This window comes from Dipteris shenzhenensis, chromosome 26 (assembly GCF_047967505.1).
Source record: "Dipteris shenzhenensis isolate YYH24624 ecotype China chromosome 26, Dip_SZ_1.0, whole genome shotgun sequence".
In the NCBI taxonomy this organism is placed as follows: Eukaryota; Viridiplantae; Streptophyta; class Polypodiopsida; order Gleicheniales; family Dipteridaceae; genus Dipteris; species Dipteris shenzhenensis.
The window spans coordinates 31,240,393-31,265,569 of NC_141621.1; the positions used below are offsets into that span (position 1 = coordinate 31,240,393).

The following is a 25,177-nucleotide window of genomic DNA, read 5'->3' on the forward strand; positions in this document are numbered from 1 at the left end:
CCTTAATTTAACATCACAAACTAATTGAAAGAGAAACATTCAATTAATTGTTTGTCCCACACAGTTAATTGAAAGTGGATTAAGAATTAGTTGCAAAAGAAACCTAGACTTCATTTACATGTTTGTTTGGATTACCTGAAGTGCACTATTGGCGAGTAAAGGCTTGAAGACATTGAGGTCAAAATGACCATTTGCGCCTCCTACTGTGATTGCCACATGATTTCCCATGACCTGAACATAAATGCAACAATTACAAAGTTGGATAATGCCAGCAAAACAAAACACAATCAAGGAAGAGTGGCTTAGGTTCAAGCACTACCGAAGATTACTCCTAGATGTATATACCTAGATGAATCCAGGAACATTCCCAAACTCATCCTCTAAAAACACAACATAGTGCAGTTTCAATCTCATGATAGTCACTCACAAGGTTGAAAACCATAAACTCCATCATACATAGCAGGGACTAGCTACTATGACATCCCCACTGACGTCATCAGCGCCCAACAGTGGGTGTAGACCATAGTATAAAAATATGCTCTCACACATACAAATCCACACACCCACACATACTTGAGCATCCATTTATACAAAGTCTTTGTATTGAGTTTCTGATTACTCCTAGATGTATCACCAAATCAAGTATTATCCAATTTCTCAGCTGGCAAACCAATGGAAAAGGCAAATTAAAAATGGACATATATACTGAATTTCATTATTATCTGCACTACAATGTAAAGATCAAAATGACCATTGCAACTCTATTGTGATTACCACGTTAGTCCCTTTGATTTTAATGTCACAAAAGAAGTAAATGGTAGGTTACAATGATGCCATGAAAAGACAACGCAATCACAAAAAAGAAACAAGAACCCAAGCACTGCGTAAAGAACCAAAGGCTGACACAAAATTTAACACATAAATGCAATATACCACCTTGAACTAGGGACAGATTAGATCCTCTAACAAACTCCAAATACTAGTGCATACAAGAATTAACATTTCCAATACATTTCAAAATTACCCATAAATAATATTACCTTGCTGGCAATAAAAAAGCCACAAACTTGCTAATTTAAACTTTTGAAAAACTTGCCAAAACAAGAAAGCTCATTGTCTTTTATAGAAAGAAAGAAAGAAAGAAGTTTATTTAAGGTCCTCGAAAGACCAACACGTCTATGAGACTGAAAATACCAAATATAATGAGCTGAATGGATGGAGCCTCTAAGCAGGCATCTACACCCAGAGAAGTGCAACATAAACATAAAACATTACAAGAAATGTCTGAGCTCATGGAGAGGACGGTAGCTATGATGTGGCATCTTGCGGTGGTTCTCTAGATGCTCATGGAGGGGTCAAACTCACAGGAGGTCCTAGCGACATACGAGGTTGTGGTGGCATAACCCATGATAAAACGCTATGATGATCAATCTGTGTAGTCTTGCTATGGTCTCCTACTAGTTGTGGCCCTATGTTGGACAAGGGCCACTGTCACACCCGTTGGTCGTGCTCTGGGTTGGTGACCAAGGAGGGAAGATCCATGAGCTTGATCTGTTCATCAACCTGTTGCCACTGGGTTTGTTGTGTCTCTTGCTTCGGACCTTGGCTATGCCATCTCCCTAGGGTCAGCTCGTCCGTTCTATCTAGCTAAAGAAACTCGACAACCACACTTTGAGTAGAATCTGGCTATGTGCTCTAAGCAAATGGTCTCTCTGTCATACGGCCTCATGAATGAAAGTCACCCAACATCTCTGATCTGGGTAAGATAGGAGACTAGAGAGGGGTACGACCTTGAATCTGTGGTACATAGTTGTTTCATTCTATTCCGGCGTAGCGCTTACCCCTCATAAAGTTTTCACCTTGTGACCAAATCTTATTCTAAAGTCATGTTCTTAACAAGATTTGGAAACGTTTTAACCTTGTGGCCAAATCTAATGAGCCAAGTCTCTATGGAGAATGAGGAAAATTTTTAAGTGCTACCTCACAAACAAGCTATGGAAAAGTTTTGACCTTGCAGCCAAATCTTTTCAAGTGTCTACATATGCATGTATATGTGTGTGCGAGTGTATGTGGGAACGTTTTTACCTTATGGCCAAACCTTATGAACAAGATGAGGAAAAGCTCATGAGATACTCTTCATGAGCTTGTTTCCCTTTATAAGATTTGGCCACAAGGTCTAAACTTTCACACATCCTTCTCGAGAAGGACACACTACAAATAGCCAGATGCACCTTTTGTGCTGCCCACATGGCAGCCCATATAGTGCCCATGTGGTAGCCTAGATTTCCTTATCAGACCAGCCCATGTTGTGGCTGAAACATTGGCCACATGGCATCTAACATACCCTACTCCACCTCCCCCTTGTACTCCTCTTTTGGGAGCTCACAAATGGGGAGGTCACCATCTATACTCCAACACTCCCTCTCACCGACACATTGTGGACCAATCCCAACACGTCGATGCAAGTGCTCCATCAACTTCCATGAAGAAGCCCTTTGGAACAACTCGGATTGTCGTCGTCCTTTGATCTTTCAACTAGTGGCTCCTGCTCCTCTAGGTCTAGTCCTCCACAAAAACCATCTTGGTACACAAGTCCAACCTCGATAGAACTCCAGAATACCTGGACCATGAGCTCTCAAACAAGTACTCCTCTAGCTTCAACACATTCTCTCCTCTTGTAGATGTCCCTGTCTTCACCACCAAGAATTTCACTAGTTCACCATGCTCTGAGCTTCGGAGAATCACCAAGATTTTCCCCCTCTGACTTCCAAGAAGGCATACACCTTGCAATCTCTCAATACCTGAGAAATGCAAAGCACAGAATCTGCCCAAAGCAAGTTATTAAGGTTCAAATGACTATACAAGGAATGCACATACCAAATGATCCACCCACTTGTTTGCTTGCTTTGAAAGCAAACCAGAGGCACGTCCAGCTTCACTGTGTTATCATGTAATGCCTCCTTCAATATCACAGCTCCCATTTGATCCTGAATCCTTAGTGTAGGTACGGTGAGTGTGGGAGCAAGTACAAGAGTCGAGACTGATAAGCCATCACGTTAACTGATTGATAGAAATGAAAGTACAAGGTACATAAAGATAGACCCTAGGACTAAGTGTCCTAGGTGTCACATAGGACTAAATGTCCTATGTGGCATAAAAGGCACTTTAACACTAAAGTGCCTATAACTATGCCTACAAGGCACATACTAGGGCCCATAGGGCATCACTACGACCGGAAGAAGATGGCCTATAGACCCCCCTCCATGGTATGGGCTGAAGTATTCTAGAAACGTCTCAGAACACCTGGTATTTTTTGGTCATGGTGGCACATGTTCATCCAAAAGGATATAGCCACCTATGAATGTACAAGGTATGCCATATCATGTAACAAAGGGTACCAAGTGTAAAGCTTGTCGAAAGACTTCGAACTTGGGACGAGGAAGTGCCTTCGTAAACATATCTACTATGTTGTCCTCTGTGGGAAGGTAGGATAACTCTATGTCTCCTGCTGACAACTGCTCTCAACATAATGATAGTGAACTTCAATGTGTTTGGTACGCGCATGAAACACTGGATTACGCGCAATGGACAAAGCACTCTAGCTATTAGTGTAGACCATAGTAGAGGATGTCTGGCGAATACCAAGATCTATAAGTAACTATCGAAGCCAGACATTCTCTACTGTAGCAGTGAAGGCTGCCTTGTACTCAGCCTCACAGCTGAATGTGGCAACTGTTGGTTGCTTTTTGCTGAGCCAAGAGATACATAAACTGCCAAGCAAAAAACAGTTGCCGGTATGTGACACTTTGGTATCGGAACAACCTGCCCAGTCAATATCCATGTAAGCATGCATGGTAAGTGAGCCCTGATCACCATAGAAGAGGGCTAAATCCTGAATGCCTCTGAGATATCTGAAGACTCTCTTCACTGCCTGCCAATGCTGTGAACTCGGCATGTGCATGAACTTGCTGAGCTGGGATACTGCATACTGTAAGTCAGGTTTGGTGTGGCATAAGTAAATAAGACATCCAACAGCCTGCTGGTAAAGAGTGATATCACATGGTGGGCTCCCATTATGAGCTGAAAATTTGAAGCCAGGGTCCACTGGAGTAGAGATTGGCTTGCAATCCTCACACTGAAAACGATCAAGGAGCTGTCCAATATACTTGGATTGTGACATCATGATACCCCCCTTAACATGAGCAAACTGAATGCCCAAATAATAGTGTAGCTGTCCCATGTCGGACATTTCAAAAGCTTGCTGCAAAGCAGCCTTGAAAGCTGCAATATGCTGAGTATCGGGGCCTGTGATCAGCATGTCATCCACATATAAAATCAGCACTAAAAAATTAGATTCACTCCCACGGACATAAAGAATGGGCTCTGTGGGGCTATTCTGAAAACAAGGGATAGTAAGTGTGCATGAATTTTAGCATACCATGCCCTGGGTGCCTGCTTCAAACCATCAAGGGCTTTTCCAAGCTGGCATACCTTGTTTTCAGAACCAACAACCTCAAAGCCAGGAGGTTGTGTCACATAAACTTCTTTCTGCAGATCCCCATGAAGAAAGGCAGTCTTGATGTCAAGCTGGTGCACTTGCCAATGGTGATGGGCTGCAATGGCAATGACACATCTAATAGTAGTAATCCTGGAAGTGGGAGCAAAGGTCTCCTCAAAGTCAATGCCTTGTTATTGGGCATACCCTTTTGCAACAAGATGGGCTTTGTGTCAATCTATGCTGCCATCAGAGTTCCTTTTTAATTTGTAGACCCACTGGGTACCAATGGCATGCTTGCCGGGAGGGAGATCTACTAATTCCCATGTGTCATTTTTGGCAATGGATTGTAACTCAGCTCTCATTGCATCCATCCACTCTTTGCTGTCAAAAGCATCTTTATGGCACAAAGGCTCTTCATTGCAAGCTGTAGCAAGGAGTGCAAACTCAAGAAAGTGACCATGCATATGTCTATTCCCTGATCTTGTCCGGGCAGCAAGAGGTTGATCTTGTTTGTTGTCCCTCAATGTGTCAAGAAGCCATCTGGGAACTTGCCTTTCCTGTCTATTGACAGCTCTTTCTTCAATCACTGCATCATGAATAGTGGGATCATTTTGTGCTGGAAGAGAAACCTGCAAATCAGCATGGGGTACTGGCTGATCATTGCTTGTTGGAGGGCGTGCAGGAGGCTCATGTTGCTGGTCAAAGTCCCCCTCTGAGGGAAGCAGAGATAACCAAGAGTCAAAGGCATCAAGCATGTCAACTTCTGGCTTAGCTTTGCAGTCCACAAGAGGAGAAGCCGAATGTTCAGCAAAGATTACATCTCTACTGACAATAATCTTCCCAGTATTTGGTTGGTATAACCGATACCCTCTGCTCTCTTGGCTGTAACCAATAAATATGCATTTGATTGCCTTGTCATCAAGCTTATGTCTCAGCTGAGATGGTACATGAACATATGTAAGAGACCCAAAAACTCTCATGTGTGAAAGTGAAGGCTTCTTGCCTTTCCATGCTTCATAAGGTGTAACAGTCCTCAATGCCCTTGTAGGTGATCTATTCAGTACATAGTTGGCACACATCACTGCATCAAGCTAAAATTTATTGGGCAAGGACTTGGCCTTAAGCATGCATCTGGCCATCTTCATAGTGGACCTGTTCTTCCTTTCAGGAACAGGATTATGCTGAGGAGTGTAAGGAGTAGTGCATGAGTGAACAATGCCCCGTGAAGACAAAAATGCATCAAACTCCTTTGACATATACTCTCCCCCCCATTTGTATTGAGGGTGACAAGCTTGCATCTTGATTCATTCTCAACCATATTCAGCCACCTCTGGAAGCCTGAGAACACTTCAGATTTGGCTTTTAAAGCATATACCCAGTAATATCTTGTGAAGTCATCAATGAGAGTCATGAAATATTTGCATCCCCTAATGGCATTTGTCCTCATTGGGCCACATACATCACTGTGCACTAGCTGCAATTTCCTTTGTGAGAGTTTTGGACAATGCTTTTGGAAAGGAAACTGATGCATCATATCCAAAAGACAACCCTCACATACATGTTTGGAAACTGTGTGAGTTTGAGGTACATCATTTGCATGTAACATGGCAAGAGCTCTATAATTGAGATGACCCATTCTCTCATGCCAAAGATGAGTTTCAGCAAGCTGTGAATATGAAATAGCAAATGCTTCAATAGAGAGTGCAGCTGAGTGATCATCAAGGTGATAAAGCCCCTTTTTCAAAGTGCCAGTGAGAACTATGGCATTGTCATCACGAAGATCATATACTAGGCATCTATATCCATAAAAAATCACTCTAAAACCTGAAGTGGCAATTGCTGAAATTGAAATCAAGTTAACTTCAATTCTGGGCACAAAAAGAACATTAGTCAGAGTGACAGGATGGCTTGAAATGGATGTGATCTGCATATCTCCAATTCCTTTTTCCTTCAATGCATCTAAAAATACAGCAGATAAGTCAAAGAAGAAAAGATGCAACTATTATCGCAAGCCCGAGCATGAAATTTCAGAATGCAGGAAGCGCATTGCTTCGGAGAAAAAAAAAGCAAGATTGACAGTTAATGCCTCACATGCAATTGAATCCCACGAGCCAGCAGATGCCTCACATGTACATGCTCTCCAGGATGATTGGGAATGGGCTGTCCATTGCTCCTTGGATCCCTCCCAAGTTGATGCATTCTTTACTACTAAAGATGCTCAGGATTGGTATTTTGATAGTGGTGCTTCCAAGCAGGTCACATCTTGCAGACAGTTGTTACATTCCTTAGCTAATGCACCTCGAGGGGGGACTATGACATGTGCTAATAATGCCTCCTATGCTAGCTCTTCCTGCAAAAGCAAAGTGACTAGCTGATCAAAAGAGTCGTGCCTCATTGTGAATCTGATAAAGAGAAGCCAATTTGTCCCAAGCATCCTTTGCTGTCCTGCAAGACCAGATGTGTGGAATAATGATTCTCTTGCATGATAAAGCAATACAGGAATGTGCATTTGCATCTCTTGCATCCCATCTTGTTTGTTCTTGAGTTGGAGGAGCAGCAGTAGGGGTGCTAGAGGATAAAGCATCAGGAGGAGTACCCTCTGCAGAGGGACCAGCAATAGGGGCGGCCACTGTAGCATTGCCTGGCCTCAGATCAACCCCAAAAACAATATTCCAAAAATGCCTTGCAACAAGAATATGTTTCATAAGATAAGACGGATAGTTGGTGCCATCCAACTTATCATCTTCACGAAGAATGCCAAATAGATCATGATTGTTGCCACCCATTGCAAATGGGATACCTTGAAAAGAAAAGACCTAAAAACACAAAAGTCTCAAGGCTATCACTGCAAAGAGCTGGCTGTCCAAAAAAATGACAGCAAATGTTTGCAAGTGAATGCCCTGCAAATTTCCAGCCCAAATCAAAGGGTAAATGCAAATTTGACCCAAATGTGACTGTGTCAGGCAATGTTCACTGCAAAAAACAGCAAATCTGGCAAAAGCCCCAAATTTCATGAGGGCAAAGAAGCCAAAAAGAGGGCAAATACAGAAAAGCCCCAAATTTTGTTGAGATTTTGCAAATGTGACCCAATGTCTTGCAATCTGACCCAATGTTCTGCAAATGTGACTCAAAGTCCTGCAATCTGAACAAGAAATTGCAAACCAAATCCCAAAGCTCCAATGTCTTGCAAGAAATTGCAACCAAAGAAAGTGAAAGGAACTGAAAGCCCCAAATTTGCCAATGTCCTGCAAAAGCCCCAAAACTGCCAATGTCTGTAGATGACTGCAGTGAGACCCAAAAATGGTTATAGCAAGCAGGAAATTGGTTCACAGCCAATGCCAAAACAACTTGAATGGCTGTAGGCAATCTATTGGAGGTTCGCATGTGCAGATCTTGTATGGGTAGGTACAAGCTGTACGGACAACTATCTGCAAGTACGTATGTACGGAAGACATGTACGCCTACATGTACAATTGTACGAAAGTATGTACATGTGCAGGTACACATGTACGAAATAGCTATTGTGTGTAGGTACGGTTGTATGACGTAGGTACGTCGCAGGTACCGTTGTATGATGCAAGTACAACGCAGGTACCATTGTACGGCGCAAGTACTTTGTACGTAGGTAGATGCGATTGGTAGAGCAACATGAGCGTAGTTGTACTACAGGGCATGTGATTTATACGTTATTTGTACGGGCATCCGTACAATCATACGGACTGTACGGATGGAGACGCAGAACGAGCTGGGAGCAAGGAGCAATGTAGGTCCAGGGACGAGGGAGCAGGTCCTAACCGCTCTGATACCACTGTAGGTACGGTGAGTGTGGGAGCAAGTACAAGAGTCGAGGCTGATAAGCCATCACTTCAACTGATTGATAGAAATGAAAGTACAAGGTACATAAAGATAGGCCCTAGGACTAAGTGTCCTAGGTGTCACATAGGACTAAATGTCCTATGTGGCATAAAAGGCACTAAAACACTAAAGTGCCTATAACTATGCCTACAAGGCACATTCCAGGACCCACAGGGCATCACTACGATCGGGAGAAGATGGCCTACACTTAGGTCCTTTCAAAGACTTTGTCACCAAGCTGTAAATATCGTTAAGTCAAAGTATTGAGTTCACCATTTATTTGATCATACTTAAAGAGTTTTCCATTTGTGTTAATTATGGTCAAAGAGTCCCTTTAATAGTCAAAGAATTGACTTCGGTCAAAGAACCTAACTTCGGTTAGGAAGACTTGGTTTAATTAACCAAGATGTGCCAATTTCGGTTGGAGAGACTCGGCATTAATTAAAGTTCTTTGATGAATAATCAAGCCTTTAATTAATTATCGAGAGGGGTTAATCTCAGTTAACCCAAGAATCTATTTATATATATATTTGTTATGTGCGCACATGTGTTTAGTGGGGACGCCCACAGTGACTAGAATTAGTCCACAGTTTATTTTTCGCATGGGAAAGGTTCTAGACTTGGGCATTGCAGAGCCCCGCGAGCAATTAGGAGCTATTCGTGTGACCAAGTGCTAAGGAGACCCCAGAAGACCTTACCCATGGACATGGGATTAGAACTAGGCTGAAATTAGACAAGTGGCAACTTGCCAGATGAATGAGCCATGAGCTCTTGTAAAACAATTCACGTTTTCAATTTCTGTAACATAGCTCTACGCTGAACTTTGTATTCAGATTCTCTTTCATGAATAAAGACCTTCGGGGGGGTCCAGCCCTTTGCAGAGAGAGGAAGTGAGAGAGAGAGAGAGAGAGAGAGAGAGAGAGAGCTGTTTGAGAGATGATTGAAAATTTGGTTGCAATTGGTATCAGAGCAAGGTTAAAGGCATTCTCAAGCCTTTGACAATCCAAGCCGAGTGTTGCTAGCTTAGGCAAGGATGTGCAAAGGAAGAGAGAGCTTGCTGTGTGCAATGGACAACAAAGAGTCATATGCACAGAGTACACAGCATAACGGAAAGGTGGTCAATTTGCTTACGAACTACCCGTGCATGTGGGATTTTATTATGCAAGAGCTAACAGGGATCCTGAGTCCCGACGAGACGTTGATGAAGGCAGTTGTGGAAGCGCTCTTGTTTCTCGTGTGGGTTATCTGCGTTAAAGGCTGCTTCATCGAGTTTGTTGGGGCCAAAAGCAAGGCGTGCTATCCTATCGTGGCGTCAATTGATAATCATTGGAGTTTTAAAAGGTGGAAGAGAAGTAGAGCAGAGAATTGTGCGTTAGACGGAGGATGGTGTTAGCAATTATCACGCAGAGGGAGATGTAGTGACTTTTTCATGCAAGTGCATGTCTGATGGAAGATTTTCTGACGAGATTCGTCATGGTGCTGCAAAAGCGACTAGGCGCACGCAGAGGCTTTTCGGAAGGCGTGACGCATGACGCTGATGGGATTTTTTTGTGCGACTGGTATCTTTTTGTATCGGATAAAAAATGCTATGTAAATCATAGATAAGAGCACTCGTGTGTAGGAGGCAGTAGCACTGATAGGCGCACATGTAGCTAGCATGGATAGGATAGAAGATAGTAGCTAGAGAATACTATGACATTGGCCTTCTCTATTTTTTGAGATGATACTTTGTATCGAATATATATTTTAGAAATAACTATGCGCTTGTATGGAGAACCTTTATTGCAGGAAATGATGATGAAGACTTTGCGACCAAATTGATGATTGGATGACCCATGGAGTTTGGATGTGGACCTTGGATCCTGCATTGGCACATGGAATGGATGATGGAGTGGTCATCAACTCACTGAAGAAGGACCAGTGCTTTCCAAAACGACTACAGGTGAGGACTACTTTGCATGGCCACAACAAAAAGTAGAGGACCATAAAGAGTGGAAAAGTGAGATAAAGGTGAAGCCCTCATTGGTGGAGATAAAAGGAGCCAATCGATGGTCAAGGATTTGCATGGGAAAGGAAGGACGTGGATTAGCACCACTATTGGTTGGATCTCTATAAGGGGGGTGGACGGACCAGTTTACAATCATCTTCTTGCTCGTCTCATGAGGTAGAGGGCAGCTGATCACGGATTTCATGAGCTTTGGGCTCATTTCAGTTGTGGTGGGAGTCGCCCATCTTAGTTTGAGAGAGGTCAGGAAGCTGACCGATTTGTGTTTCTAGTTGCTTGGCTTTGCTTTGGTGAATCAGTTGTTGGCGAAGAGCAGCTAATTGCTCTGTCGCTCAGTTTGTTGTTTGTCACAATTAACATTTAAGGTGTTTCAAAAGTCGTGGTGACCTCAGAGAATTGTTTTCTTCAGTTCTTGAAGGCTTGAGGCCGCTTGATAAGGATATTGGGTGGCCAATCATAGAGTTCTTGGTTCGAATCTGTTGTTGAAGGTTGAGAGACCTTTACAACTAGAAGGGCTCTTTGATGTTGTTCACAGCAGCCCATTTGGTATCTGCAGTTGGTCATGGAAGCTTCCCAATTGCACAGTGGAGTTTGTGGGCGGCAAACAAAGTTGCAAGTGGCTTGTTGTTGCAAGGTGAAGTGGTGGCTCACCAACAAATTGGTCGTGTGATTAGTTGTGGCTTACTGTGTATATATGGTTTGCTCTGATAGTAGTTGGGCTGCTTGTGCAGTCTCTTGGATGTTCCAAAGGAGTGCCCCTACACTCATCTAACGAAAACGGTTTGGCTGTAGCTCAAGTGGATATAGCTGGTTAGCTTCGTGTCTAGTTCTTTTGAAGGTCGGATGGAATAAGTTGATCATGGATATTTTTGCTACAACTATATGCCTTCACGGAAGTTTGCAGCGGCGATTAGATGCTGAAGTTCTACGAAGTGTTCACGTTTCATTCAAAGGCTGGTTCCTGAAGATGTTTCAGCTCATGAACTGGTTGGAAGGATTGTAGCTGGCATGGTAAGTTGGCTCAACAGCAGTAGATCATCATCGTGGAAGAAGCCAGGTTGGCCGATCACCTCGACTAGCAGCAAGAAGCTCTTATACACAGACAGGATCTGCAGATTTTGGGCAGACAGAAGATTGAGAGCTGACGGTATTTCTTTTGCTGTGTCGACTGTGTCTAAACCTTGAAAGACTCAGTGTTGTGATAAAACATATATGAGCCGTAGGCTATTGATGGGAAGCAATACTATGCCTCTACGATCAGAGACGATGTCATAAGTCCCTCTATGGAGAAATACGCGTGCATGGTAGACTCGAGCGTGGAGGATTGTTGGGAAAGGATTAAGAGGACAAGATCCTCATTGATGCTGTCGATGCGACTGTCGGTACCTTTCTCTAGGGAGATTCTGGTGGCTGTGGACTTGGTGACTAGTTTAGTTGCTTATGGTTTTCATTTGGTCAAATGGCAAGGCTTTGGGAAGCATGTTGAGCTGGCTCTTTGGCAATAGTAACAAGATACAATTGTGAAGAAAGGTTTTCTTTGGTTGACTCCAGAATTCTAAGTTGTGGAAAAGGTTGCAAAGGGGGATATGGAACGTGTATTAAAAAGCGAGGTCCAAGGTTCCATCCAAGTTCCAAGGCATCTGGTTCATCACTGGCAAGAAAGGTTCTTATTGATCATATAGGGGGTTCTATCTACAAGTTCATGGTTGCTTGGAGGTTGTGATCTCTATACATTTCAGTGATCTTTGTATTTTCTAGAGTGATTGGTGACTATCAATATATGGTATTTCTTGGTGTTTTCCGAGTTTATGGTATCTTGAGTTCATCTTGGGATTGTGTTTCCTCTCGGTGTGTTTGCAAACGTGACTATTCATCCAACTATAAAGGCATTTCAGTGTAGCTCTGCCAGTCTCATCAACGCCGGCCAACTAGCCAAGGTCTGAAACCTTAGGCTTACGTGGCTCTTGATGACGTGGTAGTGCACAGGGCATTGCTGATGTGTCATGATGACATGTGTCAAATGACGTGGCAAACATGTGCATGATGACGTGGTAGTTGACATGGCCTGCCAGCTAGACAGCTGAAGTGGCATGGCCAGCTAGATGCTGAGGTGGCAGACCTGAGGTTAAGCTAGCCTCATCACATTTAGTTTAACCCTGGTTCAATTAGCTTGGCCTAACCTGACCAATTTGGTTGGTGTAACTAGACTGTGACCAGTCTAGTTAGTCAAGTCACAAACTAACCAAACCAAAACCAGCTAGTCTGGTTAGTGTAACCAGCTGGTTACTCATCTAGTTATCTTCTTTAAAAAAATAAAAATAAAGAGAAGATAGTTGCAGAGACAGTTTCTGCCATCAGTTTCCACCTACTTGTCGATACTTTTTCCTGTTAGAAAAACAACATAAAATCAGTAAAATCAAAGATTTGCACAAGTAAAGAAATGCATGTCTTTGTGCACAGAGAAGGGAAAATAGATGCACTATGAGTGCTTTTTGCCACAACTAGGAAAGGGGCAACACAATTGTTGATTCTTTAGAAACCTTGTGGGTTTATGCTTTGAGTTGACAGCCCGGCACTGGCACAGGTGTGAATGCAATACACCTCTAATCGAGGTATTTTCTCTTTGAAAAGAAAAGGCTGAGTGCATCAGTTGCATAAACAGTGTGTGTGAGAGCTTGCAGATCTCAGACAAGTTGTAGAAAGATGGTTCAATCACCTATCCAGTGAGATTCACAAAATAGGGATGCACATCCAAGACAAAGAATTGTGCAGCAAAGTCAGCAAGAGTTTGAGCAGATGGTACGCATTCGTATGCAGGAAATGGAAAAACTCAGAAGGGATCCAAGAGCTCAGCATCTGTTTCAAGCAGAAACTATGCCTAGTGCAGCTTATGATGTGCCAATGCCAGAGGCACACTCTCATGCACAGCCCGAGAGAGAGGGATCTCATAGGGAACAGTCTCATAGCAGGAAGAGATCGAGGCATCATCACCGATCTCCAAGCCCTTCACCGTCTACTTCAAGCTCAACTTCTGTATCTTCTTCTTCATCAGATAAACCATCCAGGAAAAGAAGGAAACGCAAGAGGTCTAGGAAGAGCAAGTCTTCCAGGACCAAGGAGTTCAAAGATAGAGGTACATCTGTCAGGTTTATTACCTATAATGATCAATATGGTCATACACAGAAGGCACTGCAGTTCATTAGGCAGTTTGATGTTGCATTTGGTACATAAAACTTCCAAGTTGAGAATGGTCAGCTTGCACTTGACAGAGACAGCTAGTGCATGGTGGAGTGCACAGACCACAGATGGGTCAGCCCCAAAGAGGTGTAAGAGCTTAGCCTTCTACCAGCAGTTCATGCCTAAACAGTTCAGAGATCATGTCCTTCAAGGTTGGGACAGTTTACATATGGATAGAGGAGACACAGTGGAGGTGTACAATCAAAAGTTTTGGGATGCTTATTTGCAGGTTGCACCTTTCAAAAAGATCCCCAAAAGAACCCAACTGAGAAAGTACAGGGCACGTCTCAATTCAAAAATTCAAGCAGTGGTGAATACTCAGAGGTTAAGAGCATTCAAGACATTATGCATTCAGCTTCAATAGCCAGTCTCATGCAGATGCAAGATCCAGCCACAGTGCCATCCTTGCAAGTATCAGAAAAGAAAGAGTATCCCAAGGTTAAGAAGAAAGGGTTTCAACCTCATAAGCTGAGGGGTACTCAGTTCTCAAAGACATATAAAGGCAAATCCCAATTCACTCCTGAACAGATAGCTGAATTCCACAGAGATGGGAAATGCTTTAGATGTGGGAAAGGGGGGCATATGGCTACCTAGTGCCTTGAGAAGCCTTCGGGTTCTAAGGAGCAAAAAAAGCCACAAGTACCACCGAGACCAATGGTGGGAGTAGTCCCAGATGTTTTGGGTAGTACCTAAGACCCAAAGGAAAAAGAGCTTTTGCTATCATGGGGAAAGGTAAGAGATCAGCAAGCATTAATCCTATTTGATCCAGGGTCTATAGACAATTTCATATATGAAGACTTAGCCCTGATATTAGGGATTAAAACAGAAGGGCTAGGCAGAGCTCTTGATGCTGATCAGATGTTCCATGGGGATCCAGTGCAAGTCACTCCTTTGATTGGAAAGCTTCGTGTCCATGTACAGAGTTATATAGATCAAGAGTACTTCTTAATTTCTCCTCTCAAGCAGCATGATGTTGTACTTGGTACACCCTGGTTTCATCGAAAGGAAGTAAAGATAGAAAACCCTGAGAGGGTGTTGAGTTTTATCCATAGAGGGAAAAACCAGCGTTTAGTTGCCAAGAATAAAGGGGAAACTATTCCCATTGTATCTAATGTTACATGTGGTAAAGCAATAAAGTCTGCAATTTTCGCGTACATGGTTTTTGTAAAAGAAAAAGAAAATGATATGCATGCTGAAATGAATGATGCAGACAATGATATATTTCCGTTTATTGTGAACTTTAAAGATTGTTTTTCAGATGCTTTGCCAGGGGAGTTACCCCCAGAGAGACTAAAGGATCATCAGATAGAGTTAATGCCTGGTAGTGAGCCACCAAATAGAGTCGGTGCGACTCAGAGAGAGGAGATTATGGCTTAGGTGTAGGACTTGCTGACCAAAGGGTTGATTCAGCCCAGCTCATCTACTTTTTGCTCACCGGTACTTTTAGTACACAAGAAAGATGGTTCTTTTCGAATGTGTATTGATTACCGCGCATTAAATAAGATGACCATCAAAAATAGATTTCCGATACCATGCATAGATGATGTGCTTGACTAGCTCAGAGGAGCAACAATTTTCAGTAGGATAGACTTGAAGAGTGGTTATCATCAAGTCAGAATACAACCACAAGATGTGCATAAGACAGCTTTTCGCACTACATTTGGGTTGTGTGAATACTTAGTGATGCCTATTGGGTTAATAAATGCTCCAGCCGCATTCAATAGAATGATGGATCGCATCTTCCGAAAGTATAGGTAGTTCACATGTACTTTCTTTGATGATATCTTAGTCTTCTCAAAGACAGAAGAAGATCACAGAGAACATCTTGCTTTGGTGCCTCACCCAATCTCTCACTGCTACAAGATCCAGTGGTACTGTAATCATAGTTGCATTTACAGTGACTGAAGTCATGGTGGGCTGAGGCATTAGATCTACTCCTGTCGCAATCTCCCAAGTTGATCTCACACCACTAGGTGGCTCCGGACCTTCATCTTTCACGGAGAGTAATTTATCTCATCCAACGTGCCCGTTCTCCCAGAGTTTGGAATCGGATATCTAGTGGCCATGATAATGAAATGAAAGAGATAGAGGTTCCGTACGCCTGCCTAAACCTGAGTCACCATCCTTTTCGCAAGGGCACTGGCCCTTCAGACATAGGAGCTAAGTTCTATTGCCTTCGAGCTCCCACCACTTGTGACCATCCATCAAGGGTATTAGAGCAAAGGGCATGCACAGTGGAAGCTAGCCCCAGAGATAGAGTTATGGAGCCCAAGAACTCACACAACTCACATACTCGTACGTTCAAATCCAGACTTCTTACCCTTAGTGCATACTTCAATAGATGTATAGATAGCAAATAGACAATGCACAAAAGAGAGATGTAGAACCAACAAAATATATTTCCATCCAATATGGACATAATACAAAAGCTATAACTAGAATACCACCCTCTATCAGAGGAGTGTTGACTAGAAATGGACCCTTGTACATATATAAGGCTGTTCTCCTACTCCTTGACACTTCCAAAACACTTGGCCTGCAATGGTCACGTAGAGCTTGTGTGGGTTTCGTATGTGTGATCCGCAATCACACCTTCCAATTGATCCTCTCGGATAGTCTTGTAAGATACTGCTTGCTATGGATCCTTGACTTCCTTGTTGCTCTGAATGCAGCCCAAACTGAGGCGTAAGTCTCCTCCAAAGTTGTCTTCCATTGCTACTCCTATGCACCATGTTGGAATGGAATTTGCATGAATAAGAGCTTGCATAACTTGATAACTTTAGAGTAGCAACAAAGAGATATACACAATTGCACTTGGGTTGAGGGGCTAAGACGCCCCCCCCCCCCCCCCCCTTATCCAGGCTCTTTTATTCCTCAAATGGAGATACAAGGCCAAGGTGCAATGCACCTTACAAACTTGGACTCAAACTCTTGAGAGAGGAGACATAGACAATAATTGCAAGATGACAATACTCAAGTTGAGCTTATATACAAGGATGACTCAAAAACTGGAACTAGTGAGAATTGGACTCCAAGGGCACCTCAATCCGCAAGGAAGATGCATGCATAATCATCCCACATTAGTTGCATGCACTAGATCTCTAGAAAAAGCCGAAATTTCAATGCAAAAATGTACTACAAATAAGCAAATCTCAGATTCAAACTCCCCTTCACTTCTGCTCCCTTGGTTATGGAGCCTTTGGTGAAATTTGCAGCCCCTCTTGCTTGGATGAGTGAGATCTTGGGGATGGAAAGAGATTAACTCACAAAAAGTGATGCACGAAAGAGAGAGAAAGCCTTGGAGTGGAGTAATGGCATAGAGAGTGAGTGTTGTAGCTGCTCCAAGGTAGGGGGAAGAGAAAGAGGCGTGGCTGCTGCTTCAGAGGTGAAGAGAAAGAGGGATTTCTGCAGAGAGAGAAGCCTGAAACTGTAGAGAGAAAAAGTCTGTTGTAGAGAGACAAGCCTCGCAGAGGAGAGAGAGAGTCTGCTACACCACCAAGAGGACCTGAAATGGAGGTTGGCTACACCAAGAATGGGGAGGGAAGAGGGCTGCTGTACCAAGGAGGGAGGAGGACTGAATTAGACGTGGGATTTTGTGTGAAATGAGGGAGGGGGCTGGCTTCTTTTATAGGTCCAGCCCACCATCTACCCAAGATGGCAAGTTTGTGGGGGCTAGGCTGTCCCAAGTTGGCAACTTTTCCAGCCCACTAAATGATAGGCTGGCCCCCCACACTTGTTCCCCTCTCTCTTGCCACTTGCCCCTTCCCAGCTGGCCTTGCTGCCAGCTCAGCCTGCAGCCTGCCACATATCACCTAAAACCCTAAAAATTCAAACTTGTCATAATGGAATTCTGATTTCAGGCTTCATTACCTGCCCTACCAGCCGACCTGGTTGGACTCTATATAAGGACTCAAGGTCTACACCTTGCAGCCCTTTCTTGTCTCTTCTGGCCACATGGCAGCCTTGAACCAGCCTGCATCTATCAGACCTGTTCCAGGCCTCTTCCAGGCCCTATGCATGATCCAAAAATATGCCCCAGACATTCCACCATCTGTCCGTTCTGAACTAGTGTCTGCAACAGCTTTCTATCACCAATTCATCCTGTGATGGATTCCCATAGCCTTCAACTGACTGCCGCGTGGCAGCCCAGACATCCATGCCTGTGTTCCGACATGTTCTGCCCATCAGCTCCAATCAGCTCTGCACTGCTGCTCCCCTGTTCAATACTGTTTCTGTCACTCCAAACGGCAAGGTGCACCCTTTTGTGCAGGCCACATGTCAGCCCATGTGGCAGCTGCGATTCCTGCATATGCTTAGTGTGCTTGCTGCCCACAAAGCAGCCCATGTGCTGCCCATGTGGCAGCCTAGATTTGCTTGTCAGACCAGTCCCCCTGGGCAGGCTGAAACACTGCCCACATGGCATCTAACATACCCTGGTCCACCTCCCCCTTGCACTCCTCCTTTGGGCACTCTCAGATGGGGACGTGACTTAACCTCACCGATCACCCACAAGGTTGAAATCCCTATAATAATGACGTACACTACAAGACCATTCCATAAGCATACATAGACTGTTGGGATTGCATGAAGCAAGTGGGAATGGGTTTCTAGACCTGATGATGATGTGTGAGAGGCCAACAAATTTATTGGCCCATTATAAGATAAGCATCCATGCCGAGCTTTAACTTGTCAGATTGAAAAACGATCACTAATTGGTCCATAAATGACATCGGTCATTGAGCTTAACTGATGTCAAATTTAAAAGCAATCACTGATTGGTCCATAAATGACATCAATAAGTACATTGATTGAGCATTAATTTCCTAACAATTTCCCTTTATGCTCATTTTGATGTCTTGTAGTCCAAGCATGTCCCTGCACCATTCAAACTCTGGACCACCCAATGGCTTTGTTAAAATGTCAGCTACTTGCTCATTTGTGTGGTAAAAATGACATGTGATGCAAGTTTCTCTCTGATGAAGTGAAAATCTACCTAAAAAATGACAATCCAGCTGTGTTTTGGCCGGACATATACTGCTTCTGTTGTTACAAAACAACACAGTTGTATTTCATTTTTGAGGCATTCCAATCTCTTTCAGTAGAAGCCTTAACCATGTGGCTTCACATGCTGCCATGCTTGCTGCCTTGTACTCAGATTCAAAGGAAGACAATGCAGCTATCTGTTGCTTTCAACTGCTCCAAGTGACTGCATCTGAGCCAAGAGAAAATCTCGTCTCTCTGAACCAGCCCATTCTTGCAACTCCCTGGTTTCTGCATAAACTGACTTGCTTTAGGGACTGCATGCTGATATCAGGCCTAGTAGAAGTCAGATAAATTAGGCTGCCCACAAGCTGTTTTTATATAAAAGCTAAGCTGTCCTGCATTATCAGCTTCAACACCCAAGCAATAGTGCAACCGTCAATTGAAAGAAAAAAACATTTCCATGCTTCAAGAGTAGATCTCCGAATGAATGCTGCTCTACGCCCCGGTTTCTTGGGCCAGGTCAAGAGTAATATGGTTCAATCTTATCAATGTTAGTTCTGGAAGGAAAAAGTCTTCCTGAGAGCTCTGACAAAAGAACCGGCTATTTGTCCAACACTGACCATCTTCACAGGTCCTTGCCATAAACAAAGACAGCTTTAGGAATTTTGAGACTGTTGCGATTCTCGCTAAGTTTGGTTCGCATACTATTTGGTTCATCGTGGGAGATAACGCACTTTCTATTTTGCTCTAAGCTCAAGGTTTTGCATAGCTGATATTATATACATACATTTGAATTTAGTTTTTAGAATTTATCGAGACTTCTTGTGCTTTTTGAGGCTTACTTGCACTTTTATTTGATTTTAGTGTGTAGTATCTTTACATCTAACTTTAATTAATCTTATTTTAATGTATTATTCCTACTATTCATATAACAATACGTGTTATGTATTTTAAATTTCTCATTGTGCTTTTTCCATTTGCATTGTGGAAGCTTTGTATTCAGGAACAACATTGCCACAAAGTTTGCCAATTATTATCTGTACTACATACTTGCAGGGCTCCTATGTTACTTCACTTCCAGAACGTGTAACCACAATGATAGCACAAATGAATACCTGTGCACAAACCATGGTCATTGCCTCACATTGGGTTGGATTGACTTTGCCCTGTGGAGCACGGTAAACCATTCATTTATTTCTATGAGTAGATTATCCAGATAGAACCTCATTCTCTTTAAACATCATACAGATATTTCTGAGTTCAAGAGAAGAAGGAAATACGACTAAGAACAAAAATACATATAAAACCTATTACATAAGAGAAGTTTCTGAACACACAGGCATTATGCTGCTGCCAGGTTCATTCTCTGGAATAAGTAGTTCACCTAATCCACATCGAGGGCCACTGTACAAAATCAACACATGTTAACATTAAGCTTGCTGCAAGCAATTCATTACAGCAGTTCCCCAGTTTGGCTTCAAGATCTCACCTGCCAAGAAAACGTATGTCATTGGCTATCTTAAATAGTGACACTGCAACTGTATTCAAAGCGCCACTGAGCTCCACAATGGCATCATGAGCTGCCTGATAACAAATGAAGCAAAACAAAAAAATAGCAATTAGAAAACACAAGAATGGTGTGATGGTCGACTTAAATGAGGAAAAACGTACCTATCCCCTAACAAGTTGCAAGCACAGAAGACCAGTTTCACAACTCATTTAATGAAGATCTGACTTCCTTTCAAAAGGATCCAAAACATGGAATGTAATGAAATACCAAAGCTTCAAACTTGTTCTCAGCAGTGACAAAAGGTAGCTTTGTCTCTTCTGCTACCACACTTGCAACATTCTTGTCAAATCTGCCCAAGGGAACAAAGGACAATTATCATTGCGCTTATAGTTGCAGATTCAAGTTCAACGCTTCAAGCATGCCCTCTACAGATTCCAACACGCTGTAAGAAGCTCTTACAGTTTCACTTAGCCATTGTCAATTTTATATCACCGAATACACACTTTCTAATATGCAACGGGCAAGAAGCAGATAAATATGCAGCTATCCAGCAAGGAGCTATTACACGCAGCCATCCTTTCCACTACAAAAGCTCCAATATAACCTTTTGCCATCATCCATCTTAATCATTTAATATGGCTTCCCTCTCGACTGTCTGCACCTTGCCTTGGAAATTGGCAATTCAAATGCATGAGCTTGTCTCATGTGCATGAACGTGCAAACATGGTGAGAATGTGTACATACAAATAGTCTTCCAAACATTGTTATCTGATAGATTTATTGTCAATGCATGAAAATCCACACACACACAAGAAACATATTTACTTCGAGTATAAAGAATGGAAAAGTATGAGTGATGGTATACATCAAGGGCGTTTTTAACAAGCAAGCACGTTTCGTCAAGGAATCTTTCAAGCAACTATGGAATAAAATGATCTTTTCTGTCTGTGTGGATTTTGAGATCTGGTGTCTGAAAAGATGTGATTAAAGAAATGGTTATTTGATCTGGGTTAGTCCACTATTTCAAGAATTCTTCATTTTTTCCAATATGTGTGATCCCGCACCAAAAGATCACCATTACAGGCATACCAGACAAAATCAACAAATTCAGCACATAGCCAAATTTATTCGCCACCAACCCTATTTAGATACCACATGTGCATACGATTGTAATGGCCATACTCAAATGTCATATCATAACCACCATCAATCACCTCCGAGGTGTGTCGGGGTGTGAAGAAGGGGATGTAAGGTAAAGAGATAGATCTTGTAGATCCATATGGTGAGATGTAAAGAAATGACCTCTTGGAGTTGATTCATTCCAAGTTTTTAGACTATCACATCTTCACCTTGGAAACTTACTCTTCTTTGCATGCATGAGCACATAATGGCTAATACTTGGTCAAAATTTTTGCAAATTTTAACTTCTCCAAACTTATGTTGATACATAATGAATTGGTCAACATCACTAGAATTTTGCCATATAAGGGTTGAGTCTGTATGAAGAGCTTTTATTTTACCCCTATATATCTCAATGCAAAGGTTTAATTGACCAATACTAGGGCCTAGCCTAATTTTTGACACATGTTTCTAAGATTCTCTTTCTTAGCACTGTCACGCTTCATTTTCACTATTGCTAACCTTGCTAGTTTCTACACAAAAATTGCTGGCTTTCTACTATTTTCTTCTGAAATCAGCCAATTTTGCACAGATACACTTGGATACAATCTATGATTTCCAAGAACTTACATAGCCTCTCTAGTAATTGTTGGAAACACACTGGTCATCTCTCCATTTGTAACCCCCCAAATAAGGAGAGCGTGGGGGTGGTGGCGCTTCAACAATGGGTGCAAAAAGAACAAGCTCAATTCGAGGCTGAGAAGAAAGCACAAGATCCCATCCCTGACTTAGCCCCACCACGTATTGACACTGTCCTCAAGCCTCTGTTCCAGCAACAAGATCCACAACATAATGTGCCGCCACACTAACTTGAAGGTGCCGCACTCTCTAGCATTCTAAGTTGCCTGGTGTCCATTCTCATCGGAATCCTCTTACGAAATTGTCCCAATCTCTGGGAGAGTTTCAAAGGATAGATTGAAATAGCAAATCCTCCTTCTCCATTTCGAGATCTGCGGGAGCACCAAAGGCTTCACATATCTGCTTGAATCACTTCACTTGGGAGACTGGATCTCCTTCCCCAAAAAATTGGGTCATCAACTTGGAGATGGCTATGAGTTGACTCCTCGAGGGATTTGTGATCCCTGCTAGAAACACAGGTGCAACCGGGGGTGGTGTGGCCCCCCTTCCTAGCGCATTTACCAGGATGCGCATGGCCTCATCTGATAATATCGTTTGGGGAGCTGGTGGAGGCGGCGCCGTTGTGGGCCTAACAGGACGTAGAGGCGGCCTCTAGTGGCGGAATCCACTAAGTTGCTAGTACTGGCATTGAGGCGGAAGCGCCTGACCCTCCATCCATTGGAGCAACAGCTGCGAGTGGAAACGGTCGGACTCCCGGAGGAGGTGGGTCACAAGGCATTTGCATGGAGGTTCCTTGCATTGGGCGGTAGGGTGGAACTTGTGGTACCACATAGCTGGCGAAGGTCGGGGGCACCTGGAAGATCGGGAGTTCATAAGAAGTTCTCCCATGAGAGTCTCACACATCTCCTCGGCTAGGGTCTCATCCTACGAAGTCCCTCATCCATGGGTTTTCATCCTCCATGCGTTCCCACTGAGGGTGCCTTGCGAAAGCTGTGGGCCCCGGGTCCACAAAGGTGGTTTTAGTCCCTGTCTACGGCTCAGGAGCTGGTTGTTGTTGACCTTCCCTTCCCACAGACATATTGGCAAAAGGGTTCTCCATGTCTGCTAAATCCGTCAGGCCCAACCGTCCAAACATGTTGGTTATCGTATCTCTTAACCTGGATGCTACAGAAGGAGCAAAAGAGTTGGGGAGAGCCAAACTAGTGAAGGGAGCTTCGAAAGCCCTCCGACCTGCGGGGTCTTGCATCTCCTCGTCCAACCTCTCCGTCTCGTCGGAGCTAGATGGATCCTCTCGTTAAGGTCCTATCACTAAGTGATAACTTGGAACCGAGCTTCTGATTTGGATCGATCCCCAACTGGGGCGAAAGATGGGCTGAGCGTAGCTCAAAACACTGTCCTCAAGCGCGGGTTCCTTGGACAAAATTCTTCCAGATCTCAAGTGCACGTATAAGATCTCTAAAATGGCACTCTCTGGCTAAAGCTTTAATTCTGTATTTTTTGGACTACCCCAGAGATATCCCGACGGGCGTGGGGATAGGACTAAGGCGACGGTGGTAGGGATGAAGCTAAGGCAACGGTCGTAGGGATGGGAAGTGACACAGTCGGTGGGATAGAATGCAGGTGGTATGCCCACGGTCGTGGGATTGGAGCTACGGCTATGGGATGATAAGGTCAGCGGCATGTGAGTATAGCGACGTGACAGAGGCAACGGTCGTAGGGATGAGCCTTAGGCGTCCTTCAGCGGGTTATCTGGCTCGGTGGGATGCGAGTATGGCGACGGATGTGGGGTTGACAGTAAGACAATAATCGTGGGCATAAGCTCAAGGCCACGGGTCAACGCCTGTCAGACTGGCGGGATCACTGATTCTGATACGTATTAATTAAGGCGGTGGGTTAGATGGCGTTCAAAAGTTAGGTCGTGGGGATAAGGACTAAGTCGGTGGGTCAACGCAGGTTTGACCGGTGAGTTAGCACTTTGGCGACGAGTTAACGCTATGGCGACGACCCGTGGGGATAGAAAATGTCTGGGAACACAAATTCTGCCGACTTCTATTTGGTGATTTCTGAGTTTTTGTGTCAGCTAAGTGTTTGTGGGTGCTATGCACTATCAAAACCACCTATACTAAACAGAAAAGAGCAAAAAACATCAACTTCGGGTGCATGAATGAAAGACTTCTACAAGTTGGGTTGTTCACCCTCAAGAACCATTTCGAAATTGAGCTTCCATCTCCATTTTTCTGTGTTTTCATTAGGATTTGCTATCACACACACCTTAGCAATCTTATAAACTACCTTCCTATCACTTCAAAACACTAACAAACATAAAAATCAAGCTTCCTATGCTCAAAAATGCAATCCAACAGAAAATGACAGTTTTCATCTCTGTTCCATCCAAACTCACACTTCCTCACTCATTCCTCTCCTACAAATCCACTAACAAAGCTCCAAGTTAAGCTTGAAACAATGAGCAATGGATAGATGATGAGAGAAGACAAATGCAATGCAAAAACATACCTTGAACTCCTCGACAACAGCGCCAAAGATATGTAGTCTCAACGGTGACTCACTTGTCATGGGGATCTTGAAGGAATGCCGATGGAGCCTCCACTCCAAGCTACTTCTTGTGAGAGCAATGCAAAGCACGAGCCGTCCGCATGTGTCACTCAAGCGGCTCCCAGATTGTTGCAATGTGTTTCCACAAGAGAAAGAGGGAAGGGGGAGAAGAGAGGAGAGGGGAGAAGGGAGGGAGAAGGAGAAGGGAAGAGAAGAGTGAAGGGGGATGGAGTGGCAAACACAAAGGCACTACAAAGGAAACAAGAGAACACCCAAAGACACTCTTGGAAGAGAATAGGAAGCTTGTATTCCAAACTTGTGCATACAACGATGAAGACCAAAGTCAACCATTTGGCCTTTTATACATGTCACCTTTTGAAGGGAGGGCCAACCATTTTCCTTTTTTTACTCTCCCTATCTTTACATTTACAACAGCCATCCATGGATATTGATGGCTATTCCTGTAAGACTGATCTACGCCGTAGAGCTGAGAGTTGTGCATGAGCATCATGGAATTATATGATAAGGGGCTACTCTCGATTGGGGTCTCTTCCCACTCGCCATGCCCTTTCAATCCTGTGCTCAGCTATCCTAAGAGTAGTGGCCACAAATGCAGTCGCATCGCTCTTCAATGTAGCGTCATTGCGTGGAATGCCATGGACTTTGATGTTGCCTTCATAGGTTCTTGTTTGGCCACATCTGCCCATCTGGATGTTTCCTCAATTACAAATTGCATGCTCGCAATCTGTGAGCGAGTCAACTCCACCTCGCGTACATG

At 43.5% G+C, this 25,177-nt stretch overlaps 1 protein-coding gene across 2 annotated transcripts in view; it reads right to left on the minus strand.

Moving 5' to 3' along the window:
• The window catches only part of LOC147884959 (fumarate hydratase 1, mitochondrial-like), a 72,113-nt gene that overhangs the window by 9,275 nt on the left and 37,661 nt on the right, over positions 1 to 25,177 (minus strand). For both annotated transcript variants that reach the window (XM_087397143.1, XM_087397142.1), the window contains exons 9-13: positions 20,356 to 20,437; positions 20,068 to 20,162; positions 19,916 to 19,982; positions 19,694 to 19,744; positions 136 to 231 (exon numbers count right to left, since the gene is read on the minus strand). In XM_087397143.1, the coding sequence (XP_087253269.1) occupies positions 136 to 231; positions 19,694 to 19,744; positions 19,916 to 19,982; positions 20,068 to 20,162; positions 20,356 to 20,437 (391 nt within the window). The remainder of the gene's footprint in view (positions 1 to 135; positions 232 to 19,693; positions 19,745 to 19,915; positions 19,983 to 20,067; positions 20,163 to 20,355; positions 20,438 to 25,177) is intronic.